At 40.1% G+C, this 23323-nt stretch overlaps 2 protein-coding genes across 3 annotated transcripts; both read right to left on the reverse strand.

Annotated features, from left to right (window-relative positions):
• Nucleotides 1-1349: 1349 nt before the first annotated feature.
• LOC144657343 (uncharacterized) lies at nt 1350-8590 on the reverse strand. Its single transcript, XM_078517685.1, has 4 exons — nt 8306-8590; nt 6978-7613; nt 5556-6101; nt 1350-3031 (listed from the first exon to the last, which is right to left on the reverse strand). The coding sequence occupies exons 1-4, from the start codon at nt 8502-8504 to the stop codon at nt 2406-2408; spliced, it is 2007 nt and encodes a 668-aa protein (XP_078373811.1). The 5' UTR covers nt 8505-8590; the 3' UTR covers nt 1350-2405.
• LOC144657340 (uncharacterized) lies at nt 1350-21757 on the reverse strand. 2 transcript variants are annotated; one of them, XM_078517679.1, is made up of 5 exons: nt 21471-21757; nt 20156-20800; nt 19239-19784; nt 16877-17802; nt 1350-2107 (listed from the first exon to the last, which is right to left on the reverse strand). In XM_078517679.1, exons 1-4 carry the CDS (start codon nt 21667-21669, stop codon nt 17180-17182), a joined length of 2013 nt encoding a protein of 670 aa, XP_078373805.1. In that variant the 5' UTR covers nt 21670-21757; the 3' UTR covers nt 1350-2107; nt 16877-17179. The 2 variants fall into 2 exon arrangements, with proteins under 2 accessions (XP_078373805.1, XP_078373806.1); XM_078517680.1 differs by lacking the exon at nt 1350-2107 and having other exon boundaries at nt 16489-16934; nt 17012-17802.
• Between the last annotated feature and the right edge of the window lie 1566 nt (nt 21758-23323).

A 23323-nucleotide genomic window follows, 5' to 3' on the forward strand; every position in this document is an offset into this window, starting at 1 on the left:
TCAGGATCAAGATCCATGAGCTCAAGCCCTGGCCTGGTTGTTGTGTTGTGTTTTTGAGCTTGACACTCTTATCTTACCTATCAGTGCTTTTCTTTGCCGAGGAGCATACTGCAACGTTTTTAAGGGGAGGGGAGGGGGGGGGGAGCAGCCTGCAATGGACTACCTAACATCCAACCCAGAGGGAGTAGCTTGGGGTAGACTCCTATATAAAAGGGAAAAAAATTTAAAATATAGCTTTACTTAGGGTGTTCAATACGTTTAGTCGTGTTGGCGATCTAGACCGACCAAGCACGAAAAAATAGAATCTTTTAGGGTCCATAAAGCTTGACCCAAGCCCAGATTTGTCTTCTTGTGGGGTTAATTCAAATATTTGGACAAGCATCTCCTTCTTTTCCATAATCTATATATTCAAGTTAAAGCGTTTTTTTTCCTACAGTCCGAAGTATCACCCTCAAACCAAGTGGCTGTCAGTTTCAGTCGAGGCTCTCCTTGTGATCACTCTCGAAAGCGACCAGCTTTAGCTCCGACCGCCATGGTGAAATCACATTTGAATTGTCACTCGAGCTTTGTAATTTACAAACTTTGCCGAAGTTTCCCAAAAATTGTTGAAAGATCATTTAAACGGTTCCGATTAACAACCTTACATTTCCGAAGATTACCAAAGAATTCCTCAATTTCTGAAATACCGAGACAGATCGGAAAACCTGCTTGGCCTGCTGGGTAGTCGCCTCTCACTACATTGTCGATATATTGACTTGGCATGATTATCGCATGTTCATAAAGCCGGCGAATTCACTTTATAAGAATATATAACGCAAGGCTTTTTTGTAATTATTGTACTTACCCTATATTTATCGACTGGATATTCCAACAACTTTGTTAAAACCTGGAGATAACAATGACTCAGTTGAATGTTACGTTATTATCACAGGGATCGGAAGAATCTACATGGCTCTTTGTTGTCAGTGCTTGAATGAAATTTCTGTAGCATGAAGTGACCAGACTCCCGTTGTTCAAAGGGCGGAGGATAACACTATCCATCGGATAAATCGCTATCCAGTGGATAAGTGTTGACAAAACAAACTACGCAATCCACTTGATAGTGATTAATCCGGTGGATAGTGATATCCACCCTTTTAGCACTGGCGCCAGGAGTATTCCTACTCTTTCATGGATGAGGTCCTAGTACATGGCAGGGTTACCGCCAGGGTTACCCCCCTTCCCCCCTCCTCGCCAATTTAGGTGTTTTCAGATTGCCCCCCCCCCCCCCCCAAAAAAAAGGAAAAAAGTAGGTCTGGGAGTATAACACAACTGTTTGGTTTGCGTTTGACGACCGGAGAAGATAAGTCTTCTTTCTGTAATCAGTAGACCGGCGTTTTATTTTTCATCTCTGAACTGTACACCTACAGGCAACTAACTATAACACTGAAAGCTTAACTTCGCTCACATCGTTTCTACGCTTTTAGCTATGATTGGTCAATAAGTACATTTTTTGAAAGTTTACATAGGTGCTTAAAAATTATTAAACAGTGGTGTCTTTGATACGCAAAGCTGTACTTCGAGTTCAGTGTCGATCAGTGTAAAAACTAAGCTAGTAAATACTGCAGTAGCTTGACAGAATGCATTGAAATCAAGAGGCCGTGTTAAGTAACACCTAGGAAACAAAACACCCCTTTGCGACTTGAGTAAATATTTTTGCCTAACTAGGCAAACCTTAGTAAAAATGTTTCTATTGTTTGTTTGTCGGAAACAAGAACTAACGTACTTACTGTAAGAAAATTTACCCTACAAACAATCAAACTAATTATAAAGTTATTTTAGCTTAGACAACGAGCTGCAAGCACAAATACGAGTCATTTCAAATCAGACCTTAACACTCGTACAAAATATTTTAAGTTAACAAAGTTCGGAAAGGCTAACAAAAGTTGTATACGACAAATGAAGGAAAAAATAGTCATATACCTCCTACAGGTGTAAGTGATTGTTTATTAACACTAGGTATTTACGTTGGAAGAATCTTTTCTGGTGCTACAAAACTGAACCGTGGGGAAGTTTAGTAAATGTAACAATCTTTATCAACACTATATCTTAAGTACAAATTTCTTACCTTATTTAATTAATTTTATTAAAATGCTCAAACTCTTAGAACTGATACAATATACTGACAGTGGATATTATACCGTGACTAAAGTTACAGTTTCATAACTTTTAAAAATTATTTGATTGTAAAAAGCATCGACGTTTTTAAAAATGCTCAAAAGGCTCTGATTCGTACAAATAAATGAAACAATTGACAGCTGTTTTGTGCTCTAATTATTTGATGAACTTGATAATCATAAGCGGTAATCAGTGACATGTTGGTATTAACGTCACTAACAGGATTAAATCTGTTACTGGTATTCTTTCTACGATGACGGCCTCAGTTTCATTTCAGTGAATTTGAGAGAAAGAGAACCTCTGAACTTGTCCCACCTGGCTCCTCGGTCATTGCTTTTGTCTCCCAGGTATTGTCCGTTTAGATTGGAGTCATGACATTGGTCGTACCACCAGGCACCAGTGTAATAGACCGCACAGTTGACACTGCTGTGCGGGTCATTATCTCTGTCTTTAGTGGTAAACGCCTTGTTATTATGTCGTGTTAGTGAATCTCCCGCTGTACCTGAATATGAACCCACTTTAAGTCGATACTGCGCCTGCTCATCACCAATGTTGAACTTGCCATATTTGGCATACACTCTAACGCCGTTCCAGTCTTCCATGTCCACTCGTAAAGAGCTGGGTCTAGACGCTATCAGTCGGTGGATTTTATCGTTTCCTAACCAGAACTCAGCAGTCAGCTGACCAAAGCCTGCTTTGTAGTCGTTCCATCCCCGATAGAAGTCTACCGAGCCATCCTGTCTTCGCTGAAACACTGTCCAGCCTCCACCGTCAGTGCGCATGTCACAGTAGACATCAAATTGTCCTCGACCGTCTGGATCGACAGAGTACACTCCACTCTGAGTGTGGCTTGATTTTAGCAGATCTGAACAATCTAAAAAAAAAAAACAAATAAACAGAAAACATGCTGTTAACTTACTTTTAGTTTAACTTATCACCATGTCCTAAAAGAATTGTTTAGTAACATTGTGGTGAGAAACATTGTTAAGAAATTTGGGTCTCAAAACAAATGATAACAAAAATTTCTTATCGTTTGGATCAAAGACCGTGGGGCTGCTTTTAAAAAGTAAAGAATCCATGATGTGCGCTGGCACCAGAGAGATTTCAGTTATTTATTTCACCCACACAATCTCTTTACTTCTCTGGTTGGTTTGCTCAATTTTACGCGTGATTAGCGCGCGCGCATTAAGAAAATAGCCACTTTTTCTATACGGCCTGGCTTGCAAGAGAGATAAATCGTCGTTTTCTCGTAAACAAGTACCGAGACCTATCATTTTTTTTCTCTTTTTCTGAGTCTAGCAATCACATTCTTTCTATAAAATGAATGTAAACAAATTTCTGTTGTTGAAAAAATAATACTCAAAGGAAATGTAAACTCGGGATAACATAATGGTGACATCGAGATCACTGCATGCTAAGAACAAGTTGAATCCGTGTCGATTGAATATACGTGCCTCAATCAGGAAACATTTATTACATTGTCCCTTAAGGTTGATATGGTACATTTATAGTTATATTTCGCGTTTTGCTTTCTCCCTATTTTTTTCTGCTCTCACAAAACGTGAAGTGAACGGTTCAAATAATAATGGTCCCGAAAGCTGATATTGTAAGGAATTATTGGGTATATTCAAGGTCTTCCTGTTCCTAAACGAATACCGGGGCCTTTTTTCGACTTTTTTGCTTGTTTACAAGCAAAAGGAAGGAGAACATCGGTTAAGTCGTTCCACCTCGAACCACATTCTTGTTAACTCTCAAGGGACTGTTTTAATTTATCAAGGGAATATTTTAATTTCTCAAGGGATTACTTTCCGCTGTGTGTGATCACTTGCGATCTCGTAGAAAAAACGTGACTTGTCAAATTTACAAACGTTATATAACAGTTTTAAAAGTGACATGTCAGCTTCGTTATCTCAACGCACATGTGTCTGAAAGGCGATCTATAAAAAGCGTCGCAATAACAATGGATTGCGTAACAAACGCTAAAACACGAATAAATAATCACTAGCACTTACATCGTTTAAAAATTACAAACGTAAAAAATAAACCATACCAAAAAACTCGCTCTTTTCAAATATATTATTGAAGTTAAAACAAATGAAGGAGATGGGGGCTTCTTTTAGTTTAGGGGCGGTTAAAGATTAGGCCAATGTGCCATTCTATTTCGTCATCAGCCTAGGTCGTTAGGGACGTGACCTCGCGTTGACAGCAATGTTGCATGAATCGGCTTTACAACATGCGATCGTATCTACGCAGTTCGAGTGGAATTTCAGTCAAAGACAGCAGAATTCTTTCGTATTTCATCTTCAAATGTAATTCAAAAGCATTCACTGTACATATGGCTTTTGTTTAATCCTTCTTAAGCCCACGAAGAAGCTGTCTTGATATCCGACCCTCGCAGAGCCCAGACAAAACGCAGCATGAGTGTATCGATTTGTTTACGCCGCAATGTTTTCTCCGACAATAGTCGGAAATATCCGTATTTTTTCGTGCTTTTTCGTGGAGCAATCGTAACGATACGACCTTGAACGCATTGAACAGCGGTCTACCTATAACAATTCAAATATGGCGTCGCAAAAACAAAGCGTCGAACGCATATTTTGCTGTTTCATTTGCTAATTTCGCTGCCGTAATCGACTGCCTCGAAAGGTCCTTGCAATTTTAAAGTATAGAATTGTCAGATCTCGGTGAAATTTGCACTGTTTATTTGTGTAATGTTGAGGAATATGTGTACACGTAATTGGACTACATGCTGTCCAATTTGGAAATAATTTGATGAAAAAAATTCCGAGGGCAGCCAAAATTGGACGAGGCCGTACCCAATGCGACAAGTTTACAGAGCTTACGCTATGCTTGATGCTAATTGGCTAATATCTGTCACATGTTGTTTTTTCTTCGATTTGATTGGCTGAGACAAAACTGTCCAATTTTTCTTAAATTGGACAGTTTGTGCATTTTACCTGAAAGTCCTAATTGAAACTATCCAAATTTAATCCCAAATTGGACAGTTCTCGGAAATTAAGGAAAAATTGCTGCGCTGACAATATAGGATTTACTAACAGCTATATAATTAGTGTTTAAAATTCGGCGCGGACGAGCCATTTTTGACAAAATTATATGGCTGCATTTCCTCCGCGAAGATAGGAAATTGTTAAACTAAACTACAAATCAACTGTAATGATAAGTTCGAAGAACAATGTACCGGATAAACCTTCTACTCATATTTCATGCAAAAAAGTCGGTATCTCGAAGAGACTTTGATTATTTCAAAAATAAAGTTCTCTTAGGCAAAGTTTGAACGAAAATCTATATATGGCCCGTTCTTTTTCGATGGAATGACCTTAAGCCCAATCTAAGCCTCTTTTTGTCTCTTCACTTTCTACATACCAGTATTAATTTACCTCTCAGTATTTTAACTTCAACATCACTTATCGTCTCGATAGCAAACACTCCTGCACTTGTAGCCACACAAATATAGTTCCCAGCATCCTCTTCTTTCAAATCTCTTATGACAAGCGCATCGTTTGTCCTGTGACTCCTCCCCACGGGCAGTGCTGCTCCTTGTCTTTTCCAGCTGATGACTGGTCGTGGATCACCGGTAGCGCTGCAGTTTAACGTCAAAGTGTCGCCAGTACGAACAGAAACCTTTGCAGGTGGTTTAACGGTGAACTCAGGAAGTGAAATCACAACTAGTAGGGTTTTTCTTTCAACATTTCCTAAAAGGTTGACTGCTGAACAGAAGTAAAAGTCAGAATCTACTTTACGGACATCTGAAATTTGTAAATCAGTGTTGTTATACTGCGCCCTCCCCTGGGGTAACTGACCAGACGACTTCCTCCAGGTGACCACTGGTGCGGGGTGTCCGGTCACGTGACAAGTGGGCAAAGTGACGTTGCTTCCTTCAATGACGTGATAAGGTCCCGGATGCAGGGAAACACGAGGATGAACTGCAATAAAGGGAATAAAATTTAGCTCGACATTCATTTTTCTGGAACTTTCTTTCAAATATCATTATGATTTTAGAAGAAGAAGAAGAAAAGATAAATCGCATTTTGAAAGAAGTGTTTCATTTGATGAAGTAAACTAGAACAAAAGAGTGCGTGGCCTGTGACATCCATTAACAGAAAATATTTCACAATGTTTCAATGCACTTCATTAGTTTAGTTACATGTATTGACGTTAGGCATAAATAGATTGTGCTCGGCAACTTTTGAGCAACTTTTAGCGTTTTGAGCAACTTTTTGTAGTACCAGCAACCTAGGGCAACTTTTGCCTTCCTTGGCAACTTTTGAGCAACAAATTGATATAAAACTGATCCAAACCATAAAAAGGTCGTTTCATTTCGAAAGGTTTTATTAAAACTGGTTTTATCAAAACTTATTTTATTAAAACTGAGGATATACAATAATATGAGAATAAAGTAACACTTGCTTTACGCCCACGGAATCTGGACAGCGGCTATCTATCTAACGGGCACTTAAATCCAGCGGTTATTCGCTTCAACATAGAGCCTCAGTCACTTATGGCATCGCAATCAGAAAAAATTCCAGACGAGGAAAATGGAAATAATTCAGACATTGACCCCATTGTGGTTGCCATAGACGCTGGGGCAACTCTTAGTAAACCTGCAAGTGCTTTAATTTTTAGAAAACGCAAAATTCACTCTAGAGAACAAGCAACTTTTCTAAATTCTGGTGGCAACTTTTTGATATTTGAGCAACTTTAGAGCAACTTTTGGGTATATTGTGAAGCAACTTTTCCTGAATTTACTAGCACAATCTATTCATGCCTAATTGACGTGATTACAATTACCACAGTCTTACCATTTACTGTTAACCGAACCACTTCTCGTGAATTCCCCAGGATGTTTGCCGCTGAACACTGATACACGCCCGAGTCATTTCCGGTCACGTTCTTTAACTGCAACTTTCCTCCTGAAACCGCTGACTGAATGATTTCAGACCGATTGTCCAGTTTACTCCACACTACTGCAGGCTCAGGGTTACCACTGGTTGAACACTGAAACGAGGCTGATGCACCTTCATTCACTGTCAACGTCACAGGAGAAACAACAACAGCAGGAGATGATATCGATTCACCAGGTTCTCCTTTACTTCCCGGCATGCCTGCGGGTCCTATGTCTCCTTTCTCACCTTTGGTTCCAGTCTCTCCCTTTAATCCCACAGGTCCCATAATGCCTTGCTTGCCGCTCTTTCCAGGCGATCCCATAATGCCTTTATCTCCTTTATTTCCAGTTCTTCCTTTCTGTCCTCTTCGTCCCCGGGCTCCTTTGTCTCCTCTTGGTCCAGTAGGGCCGGGAGGACCTGGCGAGCACGTGACGCTTTTTGACTGACAGAGATGCGATTTCAACTCTGATAAAAGTTCCTTTGTACTTTTAGCTTCTGATGCGTTCTGAGTTGAGTCAACTTGACGTCTGTTTCGTTGAAGGTTTTGAATTACTACAAAAGGAGAATTCCGTATAAATAAAAATAGCACTACTAAGCAACTCTGAAACAGCCTGGGAAATTCCTTTTCATCAAAATCAATCATTTGCAGTTCAAGTTATTATGTTTCACCGCTCGCCCATCAATTTTTTCTATCCAAAATTTTATACAATACTTAGTTCTGTTAACGTTGTGAAGGCCGTGAACTTTGTCGGAACAGCAAGCGCACAACTAGCTACTACTCTCTTCCGTAAGAGACAAATATTGACAATCAAAATACACTTTTTTAAGTAAATGAGAACGCTTCTTCATTCACTTTCACCTTATCCAAGTTGCTATTTTACTTTACATTTATACACTTTTTTTAGTTACTGCAGAAGTTTCGTCTAGATGACATTGTTTGTGTCGTCCAATTTTTAAATAAGCGCCGCCCTCAAATAAGCGCCGCCCTCGAATAAGCGCCGCATCTGAGACGCGAAAAATTAAATAAGCGCCGCGGTGCTTATTCGAGTAAATACGGTAAGTAAAAAGAACTTGACCTGCTAACCTCCTTTTTGTTTGCCAAAACACACAGGAAGCAGGGAGAGCACGCAAAGCCTACAATGTACGTCCATGCGTATATTATTCTTTTCTCTGTTCTGATATTTCTATCAGAAACAAGTTGTGATAGAATCATAAAAATAACTTCTATTAAAGGACTAACTTACCAGGAGCATTCTTGATTATCTTTATGTCTGCGTCGTCAAACAGCGGCTTGGCCTCCGCAGCATTTTCAAGAGCGCTGATTCTCTCCTTTTGCTCGTTCATCTCCAATTCGACTCGAATAAACCCAACGCAGTAAAACACAATTGACAAAACAGAAATGATGGACGCGAAAGAAGGCATACCTTGCTTTTGGACGGCCATTTCGGTCGAGGATTTGAACAATCTGAAATTCCGCCTACCATGTTACAGCACTTCAGCTCGTCAGTTATGTGATACCAAAATCACGAGTGTGGACTGCTATGTGCCAAATTGTCTGCTATTTATATACCAAAAGATCAAATTTGTTTTGGATTATGGCCCGATTTGAAATACTATTGGTTTTAATTCTGACTTGTGAGTAAGTGTCAAAAGAATAGGAATTTTCTGGATAAAAGAAAGTTGTCGGCTTTTCTGGAGTACAGTGGGGCGACACTAGAGTGCAGCTAGTCAACAGGAATTTTGTTCCGCTGTTGTAAAATCAATTCTTTAACAATATTCGCTTTTCAATTTTTAGTTTTTTGGGTTGGATAAAACATGCAAGGTAGGTTTTGAGCAAGAAACACTTTTTGCGTAGAATGCGTTTTTTGCACAGAATAGCAATTCCAAACTCACTTATCAGGGGAACAAAGTTTAAATCCGTCTTGGCGCATTCACAAATTCGGTGCTTTTGAAATTTATACCTTTAATATTCTTTATTCACCAAGGTCAGGCTTCCCGTGCTCCTGAAGCCGTGTGATAAAACAAGCCAGTTTTATCTGTTGATAGTACTCCCCTTTTACACTGAGAGATTCAACGTAATACCACTTGACTTTACAGTAAAAGTTCTATTACATTGAAGCGGCCAGTTATCAAACTCCCGAAAGAACTTCCACTTTTTAAAAATGAAACCCATTTTAAGCGGCCACCTTGTGGATTAGTCTGTTGTTTTTACCTCTATTAAGCGGTCATCAAGAATTTATTTCACGTAGTTTGGCGTTGTTTTCAACAACCTTATGACAGATAACAGTCTAAAATAGGAAGTGACAACTGATAAAAACATTCAAACACCCTTATTATCGTCTGTTGTGATTTCAGACTCCCAGAGTCACCATGGAAACAGAGAATGACTGCAAAATCGCCTTTCTCGACACCACAGTTTCGAGAGACCAGACGGCCGGCTCACCACCAGTGTAATAACAGGTCCGCAATGCGAACATGTGTCTAGTGCAAGGTGGAAACTGGTACTCGCGATCACACCTGTAACTATGGTTGATTTCCGTTGATCTCTCGAGTCCAGATGTGTTTGGTTTTTCCGGAGGATTAGGATCTTCGTTTTGGGGATGAGCGTGGGCTGATTTCCTGGCTGCTAATTGAGCCTAAGATGTATGCTTTAGCTCTTTTCCTTCACGCTCTTTTTTTATGGGTCGATTTGTACCCTTAAAAATAAATAATTTTGCAAAAATTTGTGTTACTCCCCCCCCCCCCACTCCCAATTCAAAGTTGTTTTCTGGATTTTGGAAATATAATTGGGTGTCAGGAGTCGAATGTGGGTCATAAATCTTAATAAGGTATTTAATTAGTTCACCGCAAAAATAGCTCTTAAAATCGACGTGTTTGGCGATAATATCTCATATTCAGTAATCTTTCCCAAAAATTATTTCTCACAATGTGGATGTGCCTTCTAATGGCGAGCAATATAATAAACGGGACGCAGTCCATGCAGAGGGATGACGTTTCCTAACGGGATATTAAATAAGGAAATTTGTCAAAAAACTAACATACTAAATAAAAATAGCTAGCAACTTCTGTATTGAATGACTGTTCAACAAGATCTAAACAAAAGTTGCGTTATCTTGTAGCGTGACATTTGGTAATACATGCGACAGAGGTCAAACGTGGTCTCGTAATTGTATTACACAGGCCAACTGTAGAAGTTGTCTTTTTACTGAATCTAATAGAAGTCATCAAATATAATTTGTCTCATCCGTTTACATTTTGTATAAGTCCTTTCTAACTTTCCAGAAGAATTTTACTCTGTGCTCTTCGTGGCGATTTCTTGTTGTGCTAAACTTAATCTCCATTCGACGTTCACGTGTAGTTAGTTCGCAGTCCTATTTGTGACCCTCCACGGGAAAACAGTGAAAAAGGTGAACGCACAGGCACGCCAAAATGGCACGCTAAACAATAGGCAGTGTGCAAAATGACACGCCGGCTTCCGAGCAGCGTGTCATTCGGTCGAATAGCTACAAAACCATTACTTAAGACGAAAGACTTCACATCATCGCCTAAAATACTGTGTGTTTTTATACATTGCAAATTAAGGCGACAACCTTATTCGGCTTACACCTAGATAATTCGTCACGCAAGTTATAATGACATTTGAAACCTTTAAAAGTCGTAACCCTTGTGCATGCAAAGCAACATACCAGCTACCGCTGCGTACGTCACAAACCACAATAAGGTCTGTTTCAGCGCGTATAAAAAGCAAACGTGCAAACTGAAAAATCTGAAAACAATCCAATATTTTTTTTCTGTCGATAGCTCGTTATGCTTTCACTCGGACGTATACAGGATCAGTCTCCTTCGCAGCCGCTTTTTGGGACGTCACGCAACGCGTTGCGTGACGTCCCAAAAAGCGGCTGCGAAGGAGACTAATACAGGATGGGATCTTGGTTATTTTTTATTTCACGTTAGCTAACGGGCGGTGAGGGTTTATTTTTCTTTCACTCCACGGAAAAAAAAGCTGATCGCGTATTCGTCGTCGTTAGCGACCACTGCGTACGTCACAAGCCACAACTCTGAAAGCAGCTGAAACCCGTCGTACACACACCTACTAATATAGCGGGACAGAGAGCTCTTTGCAGGAGCCTGGGCTCCCCATTTGTACGCTCTTTTGCAGCAGAACACAACAAAAACTAACACTTTCGTGCCAATCGCGATCAAAAGGAGATAATGAAATTACTTCATTTATCTCGGAAGCACGCTTTTTCGCAATTCCGAAACAATACGTGCACGAACAAACTTTGCAAAACCTAAAACGTTTAAATTGACAGTAAATTGGAACAGGGCAAACATTAGCGAAGTCTAAATTTATAAAGCGTGAGTTAAGTCAGCGCGCGTGCATTCATGCGGCGAATCATTGATAATCACAGATAATCATCTTAAGCAGCTTTATCTATTAAAGGAAACGAATGACAGAAGCTAACCTAACCCCAGTTGGCGCATTTCGCACGTAGTAGCGGGAGCAATAGAGGCGGCTGTATTCGCTGAGTAATTAGAGTTTTGAGTGTCAAAAAATTTTGGGGAATTTGGAGGGCATTTGCACGCTTAATAAAGGCCATTGTTACCCCGAAATTGTGTGATTTTTTAAGTGGTAGATAAACTGAGTTTTTAAAAGTGTCTGCAATTTCTCGTGCTCTTAAAGGCAACAATCCCGTAAATATGGAAGCTCTCACTTTATATGCCGTAATCATTAGACGTGAAATAGTGAAATTGACCAACGCTTACATGATTTGCAAGTAGTTTACTACTTCTATTATTACTTTGTCCACATAAATACTCAGCAGCTTTGCAGATGTTTGGTCAGTCACAGCTGTTTTCAGTCGGGCAGCTTCAGCTTTTTCTTGCTCTACAAAATACACTTCACAATAACTTCTCTGGGCTAGCTAGTTCCGCTGCAGTTCGCTACTAGAAGCAAATGCATTATCACTGACACAGAGCATCGCAAACGTCGCGGAATATTCGTTCTCAAATTCAATTGGTCCCGAATATCCCTTTTGTGATCATTCTCGAATTCAATTGGCTCCGAATATCCTCTTTGAGCTCGTACTTGATTTCAATTGGGTTCCGAATATCTTCTTGTACTCGAGTGATTGCGAAATGGTCACGATGATAGATCGATAGTTACACTTTTCCTGAATGCGTTCTTATCCTCATGTAAATGGTCACGGAACGGGAAACCCAGTGAAACTCTATGCGCATTACTTGATATCTTAGCTTACATGAAGTATTTATCTGAGTTTTTACCCCTTCTGCATAGTGTCTAGATACACTAGACACAAAAAGGAAACCAACACACACTGATCAATACTTAGCGTATGATTCACACCACCCTCAATCAGTAAAACGCGGTATTGTTAAGTGTCTTTACGATCGTGCTAAACGCCTCGTAACTAAACCATCTGTTATATCCAAGGAGAAAAAACATCTGTCATCTGTTCTTGTTTCCAATGGTTATCCTTTTTAAGCGATGACGTAATCGCTTATTGCCATGGCACGACGGGCGCTTTTATTCTGTCGCGATCGAACAGAAATCAAGTTTAACTTAACAAGAAATCGCCGCGTAGAACACAAAATCAAAATACTCCCGTGCAGTTAGAATGGAACACTACAATGTGTAAACGAAGGAGATAAATTATAAATGATGGGAACTATTAGATTTAGTAGACAGAAATTTCTAATTCTTATAATATAAAGGGCCGCTGTGACGTGAGCAAGAGACCGTTTGACCTTTCTTTAAAAGCTTGCTAGCGCGTATCGTATGTCGTTCATCAGATGTCACACTATAATATAACGCAATCTCTGTTGAGACAACATAGGGAAATCTAAAAAAAAATAGAATATAAAATAAAATATAACTGTTGTTCAATTGAGGAAATCTACAAAGAAAATGTATTAATTGCATCTTTTGCCTGTGAATTTATAAGTACTGTATTTATTTATATTCAATCAGATCCTAACTATGCTATGCTATTTATACAATCACTTACATTGCTTCTTATGTTTGAAAAATGTAAGCTGCAGTTGGATAACAGTCTTTTTCACGCACAAGGTGTCAGCTACTTTTATTTACTTAAAGTTTTTGACAAATTTCCTCAAAATTATGTAAGACCCCTTGTGAAACGTCATCGCTTTTGCATGCATTGCGTGCCGTTTATTCTTTCTTGCAGAAGATCACCAAGACCAGAAAGCCGAGCACCAGTGCTGAGCCTACAACCGAGTTTAAATTTACTGCGGTTCTACCCTATGTCAAAGGTCTTTCCGAACAACTTAGACGCTGCCTACAACAACAACGCGTACGCGCTGTTTTCAAGTCGGAAACTACATTAAGATCACACCTAGTACGGCCGAAAGACGCCGTTGATCCGACTAAGCAAAATGGCGTTGTTTACAGAATTCCCTGTGAGTGCGGCAAAGTTTACATCGGTGAGACTGGAAGACCTATGCAAGACAGGATCAAAGAACACGACCGGGACATCCGATGCCCGTATCCAGACCTCCGCCGTTTCAGAACACACCCACAACACCAGACACTACCCGCTTTGGAACGAGGTAAAGTTTATTGATCGTGAACCACACTGGTACACTCGGCATACGCAGGGTCAAAGAGGCAATTCAGATAAGACGTCACCCTAACAATATCAACAGGGATAGTGGAATTGAAATTTCCGAAGCATGGATGCCCACGATCTAAAAACACAACACCAGGAGAACTGAACGTCAGCGGACCCCTTCTGGAACAACAGCACACCAGAACAGCGAGGATCGAAATGCACCAATCACAGCTGTTGAAAACCAACCAATCACAGCGCAGCAGCGTGCTTTATAAGGTTACACCTAACCAGTCGACCTTATCGCCTGATGAAGACTAGCATCTACATCACAAGTGACACTACGTCGTGAGACAAACGAAAAAATACTTTATTATTATTATACTCCACCACGATGATTAACAACAACATTTTTTACGATATGAAACTACTGATTGTTTGCGCATTCACGCATCACGCGCACTTCACGTAAAACGCGAGTCACGCGTTACGTATAACTACCTTTTCTCCCTGATACGCTGGCTTCAGCATCAAGATCCATGAGCTCAAGCCCTGGCCTGGTTGTTGTGTTTTTGGCCTTGACGCTCTTATCTTACCTATCAGTGCTTTTCTTTACCGAGGAGCATACTGCAACGTTTTTAAGGGGAGGGGGGGGGGCGGCATACAATGGACTACCTAACATCCAATCCAGAGGGAGGAGCTTGGGGTAGACTCTTATATAAAAGGGAATAAATTTAAAATATAGTTGCAATGGACTACCTAACATCCAATTCAGAGAGAGTAGCTTGGGGTAGACTCCTATATAAAAGGGAATAAATTTAAAATATAGCTTTACTTAGGGTGTTCAATACGTTTAGTCGTGTTAGCGGCATAGACCGATCAAGCACGAAAAAATAGAATCTTTTAGGGTCCATAAAGCTTGACCCAAGCCCAGATTTGTCTTCTTGTGGGGTTAATTCAAATATATGGACAAGCATCTCCTTCTTTTCCATTTTTTCCTACAGTCCGAAGTATCACCCTCAAACCAAGTGACTGTCAGTTTCAGTCAAGGCTCTACTTGCTACCGCTCTCGTAAGCGACCAGCTCTAGCTCCGACCGCCATTGTGAAATCACATTTGAATTGTCACTCGAGCTCTGTAATTTACCGAACTTTGCCGAAGTTTCCCAAAAATTGTTGAAAGATCATTTAAACGGTTCCGATTAACAACCTTACATTTTCGAAGATTAACAAAGAATTCCTCAATTTCTGAAATACCGAGACAGATCGGAAAACCTGCTCGGCCTGCTGGGTAGTCGCCTCTCACTATATTGACTTGGCATGATTGTCGCATGTACATAAAGCCGGCGAATTCACTTTATAAGAATATAACGTAAGGCTGTTTTGTAATTATTGTACTTACCCGATATTTATCGACTGGATATTCCAACAACTTTGTTAAAACCTGGAGTTAACAATGACTCAGTTGAATGTTACGTTATTATCACAGGGATCGGAAGAATCTACATGGCTCTTTGTTGTCAGTGCTTGAATGAAATTTCTGTAGCATGAAGTGACAAGACTCCCGTTGTTCAAAGGGCGGAGGATAACACTATCCATCGGATAAATCGCTATCCAGTGGATAAGTGTTAACAAAACAAACTACGCAGTCCTTCTGATAGAGATTGATCCGGTGGATAGTGATATCCATCCTTTTAGCAACTTGGGCCAGGAGTATTGCTACTCTGTCATGAATGAGATCCTAGTACATGGCAGGGTGACCGCCAGGGTTACCCTCTCCCCCCCCCCCTCCTCGCCAATTTAGGTGTTTTTAGATCCCCCCCCCCCAAAGGGAGGTCTGGGAGTATAACACAACTGTTTGGTTTGCGTTTGACGACCGGAGAAGATGAGACTTCTTTCTGTAAATAGTAGATTTGCGTTTTATTTTCCATCTCTGAACTGTACACCTACAGGCAACTAACTATAACACTGAAATCTTAACTTTGCTCACATCGTTTCTACGCTTTTAGCGATGATTGGTCAATAAGTACATTTTTTGAAAGGTCACAAAGGTGCTTAAAAATTATTAAACAGTGGCGTCTTTGATACGCAAAGCTGTACTTCGAATTCAGTGTCGATCAGTGTAAAAACTAAGCTACTAAATACTGCAGTGGCTGGACAGAATACATTGAAACCAAGAGGCCGTGTTAAGTAACACCTAGGAAACAAAACACACCTTTGCGACTTGAGTAAATATTTTTGCCTAAGGGCCTGTTTATATGGAGGAGAGTTGTCCCTGGTAGGAGGGCTACCCTCTCGCCCGAGCTATCTTTTGCCGAGCGTTTATATGAAAAAGTTGTCCCTGTTGACCGAGCCAAAACTTGGCCCTCTCGGTTCAAAAGACTGGCGAGAGTTGTTTTGAAACATCTATTATGTCTGCCTTTTTTAAATAAGGAACGCTGAAACATCGACCACGACCATTTTTTGGACAAATTTACCGCCGACTTCGATTTCAATGCATCTGCAATTTTGTTTTGGTCGACTGCAACGTTTGCGCATGCTCTGTATGTGTCAACTTGTCCCTGGTGGGCGAGGCGAAAATAACCAAACTGTTTATATGGGAAAAAGTTGGCTCGCTCCCCAGGGTCACCCTACCTTCAAAGCGAGTGACCCTCCACCCAGGGTCAATCTGCCCCCCGAGTCAACTTTGCAATTTCTCATATACACAGTTCGCAGCTATTTATAAAGAAACGTATGAAAAGCTCTCTCGCCCGGGGTGGCTCGGTATGGAGGGTAACCCTCCTACCAGGGACAACTCTCCTCCATATAAACAGGCCCTAACTAGGCAAACCTTAATAAAAATGTTTCTATTGTTCGTTTGTCGGAAACAAGAACTAACGTACTTACTGTACGAAAATTTACCCTACAACAATCAAACTAATTATAAAGTTCTTTAAGCTTGGACAACTAGCTGCAGGCACAAATACGAGTCATTTCAATCAGACATTTACACTCGTACAAAATATTTTAAGTTACCAAAGTTCGGAAAGGCTAACAAAAATTGTTTACGACAAATGAAGGAAAGATAGTCATATACTTCCTACAGGTGTCAGTGATTGTTTATTAACAATAGGTATTTACGTTGGAAGAATCTTTTCTGGTGCTACACAACTGAACCGTGCCGGGGGGAAGTTTAGTAAAAGTAACAAACTTTTAACAACACTATATTTTAAGTACAAATTTCTTACCATATTTAATTAATTTCATTAAAATGCTCAAACTCTTAGAATTGATACAATATACTGTCTCGGAGAGGCTTACAGTAGATATTATACCGTGACTAAAGTTACAATTTCATGACAAAATTGATTGTAAAAAGCAACGACGTTCTTTTAAAATGCTCAATTAAAAACATTCTGATTTGTACAAATAAATGAAACAATTGACAGCTGTTTTGTGCTCTAATTGTTTGATGAACTTGAAGAGCGGTGATCAGTGACATGTTGGTATTTACGTCACTAACAGGATTAAACCTGTTACTGCTATTCTTTCTACGATGACGGCCTCAGTTTCATTTCAGTGAATTTTAGAGAAAGAGAACCTCTGAAGTGGTGCCATCTGGCTCCTCGGTCATCACGTTTGTCTCCCAGGTATTGTCCGTTTAGATTGGAGTGGTGACAACTATTGTACCACCAGGCGCCAGTATATGATACAGCACAGTTGCTGCCCCATCTGTCATTATCTCTATCTTTTGTAGCAAAAGCCATGTTATTATGATATGCTAACGAATCTCCCGCTGTCCCTGAATATGAACCCACTTCAAGTCGATACTTCGCCTGCTCATCAGCAATGTTGAACTTGCCATATTTGGCATACGCTTTACCTCCGCTCCAGTCCTCCAGCTCCACTCGTAGAATACTGGGTCTAGAGGCCGTCAGTCGGTGGATGTTGTCGTTTCCTAACCAGAACTCAGCAGTCAGCTGACCAAAGCCTGCTTTGTAGTCGTTCCATCCCCGATAGAAGTCTACCGAGCCATCCTGTCTTCGCTGAAACACTGTCCAGCCTCCACCGTCAGTGCGCATGTCACAGCAGACATTAAAGTGTCCTCTACCGTCTGGGTTAATAGAGTACACTCCACTCTGAGTGTGACCTGATTTTAGTAATTCTGAACAATCTGAAAAAAACAAACAGATAAAAGCTGTTAACTATATTCTAAAAGAACTGTTCAGTCTTAACGTAAGTTTGTGGGGCTGCTTTTCAAAGGTACAGAATCAATGATGTAGCATCAGAGAAATTTTTAATCTTTTTTTTTTTTTAACTACACAATTTTTTTTCGTATCTTGCTAAAGTGCTCTGTGGTAGAGTACTTGCACTTAAATATGGCCCTCTACTCTTTCTCTTCTCTCGTCGCAGGAAAGAAGCTTCGTACTCACAGATTAGCAATACGAAAAATTAGAAACAGAAAATAGTTTGACAATCCCAACTAAGGGACGTTTGACCATTTGGTTATTAACACCAGCATAGCAGAGTAGCTTTAGCAGCAGAGCACATGGGACTGCTGCCTTATTTCAGTTACAGCCAGTAGTTAGAATTAAGGGTTTGAACCCAGGAAGTTCGGATTTCGAGAATAACTTTGAAACAATCGCAATGCTCATGAATAGTATCGCTTGTGCCGATGGAAAGAATCAAAGAGCTCTTCGAGCCACGACTAAATTTTTTTTCACCAAGTTCAAAAGTTTAGTTTTCATTTCTTGAAAATATATGAACAGCAGGTGATTCAAACATTTCTTTGATGCACATAATGTTAAACAGATAAACAGCGGAATGTCTATTACATTGATATAATATATTTTCGTCTCTCGTGACTTAGTATGTCTGATTAGATCTGATTGAGTTCGAATCCCAGAGAAGACAGTTTTTTTTCTTTCTTTAACCCGTAGCACTAAAATGGTTTGTTTATATCGCTCCGTAGGTATGGATTGCAGAATAATTTACATGTAAGCCGTAAATAAATATATCAGAACATATAGACTGATTCAGGTACAAATGTAATTGTGCTGTTACATCTGAAATTTTCTTACGAACAAGCAGCCACGCACTCGATTTTAGCCAACGGTCTGGTTTCTAGATAGATCCATCGTTAATGAAGCTTATGTGAAACTCGATATAGTTTTCGAATGCTCTTTCATGTACGACGCTAGCTCGAAAGATAGACACGAAAGTCATCGATCGATTAATGCTGATTAATGGCTCTCAATGTTCACTTTTTTGGCGGTCGATTACTCAGTAATTCTGCACGTAATTGTCAGCCATATTTTGTTTCTTTGCTTCTGGGTTTTCTTGTAAACCCCTTTAAATTTAGAAGACCGCCTAGCTTTATACGGCCGCTTTTATACGGCCGCCTTGCTACACTATTTCTACAAGTATATCTGCTGGTCAGCGGAGTTGCAATGAGAAGTTTACAGATGATGGACCGACCAACGAGTGCCATTGGGCTACCCACTATACTCCTGAATTAAAAATTCAGTCGTAAAAATGTGTACGCAGGATTTCAGCCCAGTCTCTTTTTGTCTCTTTCACTTTAATTTCTCAACACCATTAATAACTAACCTCTTGGTTTTCTAACTTCAACATCACTTATGGTCTCGACATCAAACACTCCAGCACTTGTAGCCACACAAATATAGTTCCCAGCATCCTCTTCTTTCAAATCTCTTATGACAAGCGCATCGTTTGTCCTGTAACTCCTCCCCACGGGTAGTTTTGCTCCTTGTCTTTTCCAACTGATGATTGGACGTGGATCACCGATAGCGCTGCAGTTTAACGTCAAAGTGTCGCCAGATAAAGCAATCACCTTCCCAGGTGGCGTAACGGTGAACTTGGGAAGTGAAATCACAACTAGAAGAGTTTTTCTTTCAACACTTCCTAAAATGTTCGCTGCCGAACAGAAGTATGCGTCAGAGTCAACTTTACGGACATCTGAAATTTGTAAAGCAGTGTTGTTATACTGCGCCCTCCCCTGGGGTAACTGACCAGACGACTTCCTCCAGGTGACCACTGGTGCCGGGTATCCGGTCACGTGACAAGTTGGTAACGTGACGTTACTTCGTTCAATGACGTGATAAGGTCCCGGATGAAGAGAAACACGAGGGTGAACTGCAACCAAGTGAATATTATTTTAGCACGATAAGCAGGAAATTAGTTTCAGGTATCAATTTAGTCTCAGAAGAAACAAAAAACACACTCCGCATTTTAAAGTTACTAATTAATTTGTTGGAGCAGACTACACTAAAATTAAGTTTTAATAGACATAGCTTAAATTTGACTTGCCCTTAATTGCTTGTTCAAGCTCTGTATATTGACATAATTTGTTAACGTTTCTAGTGTTTTTCTTTCTATAAGGTCTAATACTTCGCTCATGGTATGTTTGCAGCTGTAGAATAATAATTATTTTGTTAGAAAATAATTCATTTTGCAACAATGTACGCTTAATTCAGAAAAGTTATTTTCAATTCCTAGAAGCTTACCATTTACTGTTAATCGTACCACTTCCCGTGAATTCCCCAGGATGTTTGTTGCTGAACACTGATACTCGCCAGAGTCATTTCCGGTCACGTTCTTTAACTGCAACTTTCCTCCTGAAACCGCTGACTGAATAATTTCAGACTGATTGTTCAGTTTACTCCACACTACTGCAGGCTCAGGATTACCACTGGCTGAACACTGAAACAAGGCTGATCCACCTTCATTCACTGTCAACGTCACAGGAGAAACAACAACAGCAGGAGATGATATAGATTCACCAGGTTCTCCTTTACTTCCCGGCATGCCTGCGGGGCCTACGTTTCCTTTCTCACCTTTGGTTCCAGTCTCTCCCTTTAATCCCGCAGGTCCCATAATGCCTTGCTTGCCGCTCTTTCCAGGCGATCCCATAATGCCTTTATCTCCTTTATTTCCAGTTCTTCCTTTCTGTCCTCTTCGTCCCCGGGCTCCTTTGTCTCCTCTTGGTCCAGGTGGGCCGGGAGGGCCTGGAGGACCTGGCGTGCACGTGACGCTTTTTGACTGACAGAGTTGCGATTTCAACTCTGATAAAAGTTCCTTTGTACTTTTAGCTTCTGATGCGTTCTGAGTTGAGTCAACTTGACGTCTGTTTCGTTGAAGGTTTTGAATTACTGCAAGAGGGAATGTTTTTTTTTATTTAACGGACTGATTTTTACTCTCATATGCAAAAGTTTCTTTCCCAGATTGCTGTCTTTAAAAAATGTCAAATTCGTCAGTCACAGAATAGCCTGCGTTGCAGACGAATTTTACCGGGGTTTAGTTCGTCTGCAACGCAGGCTACTCACAGAAAAGAGAACAGTATTTCTTTTGAAGTGACCTTTTTACAGAAATAAACAGAGGAAAACAGAATCACATTCTAAAAGATACAGAAACAACTGATGTTACGTTTCACTTAACACTTTTCATAATTTCGAGAGACTACATTCCGAAGTATCTTACATCAATGTAATGAACTCAGATGTAGAAAATCTATGTCACAAACCGACTTCTAGATTCGTCCTGCTGATTTTTTTTTTATCATTAGCTCAGTCATGGTTGAAGGTAATTTCGTTCGTAACATTATTTTCTTCTGAAATTGTCTTCAATTAGTTAAAAGAAGTTGACCTGGTAACCTCTTGTTTGTTTGCCAAAACACACAGGAAGCAGGGAAAACTGATACGGAAAGGCTACAATGTGGATCCATGCGTTATATTTATTCTTTTCTCTGTTATATATTTCTATCAGAAACAAGTTGTGATAGAACAGAGTTACTGGATAGAATCATCAAAACAACCAACTTACCAGGAGCATTCTTGATTATTTTTATGTCTGCGTCGTCTGACAGCGGCTTGGCCTCCGCAGCGTTTTCAAGAGCGCTGATTCTCTCCTTTTGCTCGTTCATCTCCAATTCGACTCGAATAAACCCGACGCAGTAAAACACAATTGACAAAACAGAAATGATGGACGCGAAAGAAGGCATACCTTGCTTTTGGATGGCCATTTCGGTCGAGCGTTTGAACAATTTGCAATTCCTCCAGGTTTCAGCACATCAGCCAGTTACGTGACACCAAAATCACGAGTGTGGTCTGTAATGTACCAAATTTCTGGCTATTTATATAAAAAATATTTAATTTGTTTAGGATAATGACCCGATTTAAAATGCTATTGGTTTTAATTCTGACATGTGAGTAAGTGTCAAAAGAATAGGAATTTTCTGGAAAAAAGAAAGTTGTCGGCATTTCCGGAGTACAGTGTGGCGTCACTGGAGTACAGCCAGTCAACAAGAATTTTTTTCCGTTGTTGAAAAATCAATTCTTTAACAATATGCGTTTTTTCATTTGTAGTTTTTTGGGTTGGATAAATATGGAAGGTAGTTTTTCAGTAAGAAACAACCTTTGCGTAGAATGCGTTTTATTTTTTTTCAAAATGGCAATTCCAAACTCACTCATCAGGGAAACAAAGTTCAAACCCGTCTTGGCGCATTCACAAATTCGGTGCTTTTGAAAATCATACCTTTAATATTGTTTGTTTCCCAAGGTCAGGCTTCCCCGTGCTTCTGAAGCCTTGTGATAAAACCAAGCCAGTTTTATCTTGTTGATAGTACTTAACTTTTATACTGACAGATTCAACGAAACACTGCGTGTCCTTACAGTCGAACCCCTAATAAGAGCGAAATTCGAAAAGGGTGTTTTTTTGGTGAAATTCACCCCAACGAAGCTCAGGGGTGTTTTTAGCCAAAGTACTTTCAGTAAAAATAAAACCCATATTTAGCGGCCACCTTGTGGATTCGTCTGTTGTATGTACCTCTATTGAGCGGCCATCAAGAATTTATTCCATGTAGTTTGGCGCTGTTTTCAACAACCTTATAACAGATAAGAGTCTGAAATAGGAAGTGACGGCTGATAAAAACATTCAAACACGCTTATTATCAATTGTCGTCTGTTGTGATCCCAGACGCACTACTGATTGTTCGCAGATTCACGCAATTCTTAACTCACTCACCTGGGTACACATTAAAATTCGGTGCTTTTAAAATTTGAACTGTGGACAAGTTTTTGTTTCCCAAGGCTAGGTTTTTCTATGTGCAAAAGCCTCGAGATAAAACAAACCGCATTAATTAATCTTGTTTTGTCCGTTTTAGCCTTCCTTCAGAGATTCAAAATTGCCAGTCGAGGGTTATGGTGTGGATGGGACGGGGTGCCGTGTACCTACACGCACTGATTTTTCGAACATTCATTGGTCACACAATTTCTCGTATCAAGCCCTCATTTTGCCCAAGTAACGCGTCTAGGGATTTCCCTAAGTTGTTCGAGATTTCCCAAAAAGTTGCCTGTAATTTTTCAAAAAGTTTCCCCCAAAAATCCAAAACGTTGCTTTTAAACAAGAAAATTTCTCTCAATATATGCTAATTTCCCTTTGAGGGTAAGATTTCTAAGCAGTTTTATGCAATTTATCAGCAAAAGAAGTACAGTCGAAGCTCTCTTAACGGACACTCGTAAGCGGACAGCTCTACTTACGACCACCTTGTTAGAAACCCCGTTTTTACCCCCATACAAACTCTGCATTTTTTCATTCTCGTAAGCCGCGGCGGACATTCCCGTAAGCGGCCGCGGACACTTTCCGAGATTACGACTTAGACTTTTTCTTTGTTTTTA

The sequence above is a fragment of the Oculina patagonica genome, chromosome 6 (assembly GCF_052425735.1).
Source record: "Oculina patagonica isolate OP01 chromosome 6, crgOcupat, whole genome shotgun sequence".
Lineage (NCBI taxonomy): Eukaryota > Metazoa > Cnidaria > Anthozoa > Scleractinia > Oculinidae > Oculina > Oculina patagonica.

What these genes read in the sequence shown, in the direction of transcription:
- LOC144657340 (XM_078517679.1), bottom strand. Translation starts at nt 21,669, where the DNA reads ATGGCCATCCAAAAGCAAGGTATGCCTTCTTTCGCGTCCATCATTTCT. An exon ending in GGTACGATTAACAGTAAATG is followed by an intron (nt 19,785 to 20,155) that starts GTAAGCTTCTAG and finishes ACTTGGTTGCAG; the next exon opens with TTCACCCTCGTGTTTCTCTT. An exon ending in TGAAGTTAGAAAACCAAGAG is followed by an intron (nt 17,803 to 19,238) that starts GTTAGTTATTAA and finishes TGTTTTTTTCAG; the next exon opens with ATTGTTCAGAATTACTAAAA.
- LOC144657343 (XM_078517685.1), bottom strand. Translation starts at nt 8,504, where the DNA reads ATGGCCGTCCAAAAGCAAGGTATGCCTTCTTTCGCGTCCATCATTTCT. An exon ending in GATAATCAAGAATGCTCCTG is followed by an intron (nt 7,614 to 8,305) that starts GTAAGTTAGTCC and finishes CTCCTTTTGTAG; the next exon opens with TAATTCAAAACCTTCAACGA. An exon ending in GGTTCGGTTAACAGTAAATG is followed by an intron (nt 6,102 to 6,977) that starts GTAAGACTGTGG and finishes CCTTTATTGCAG; the next exon opens with TTCATCCTCGTGTTTCCCTG.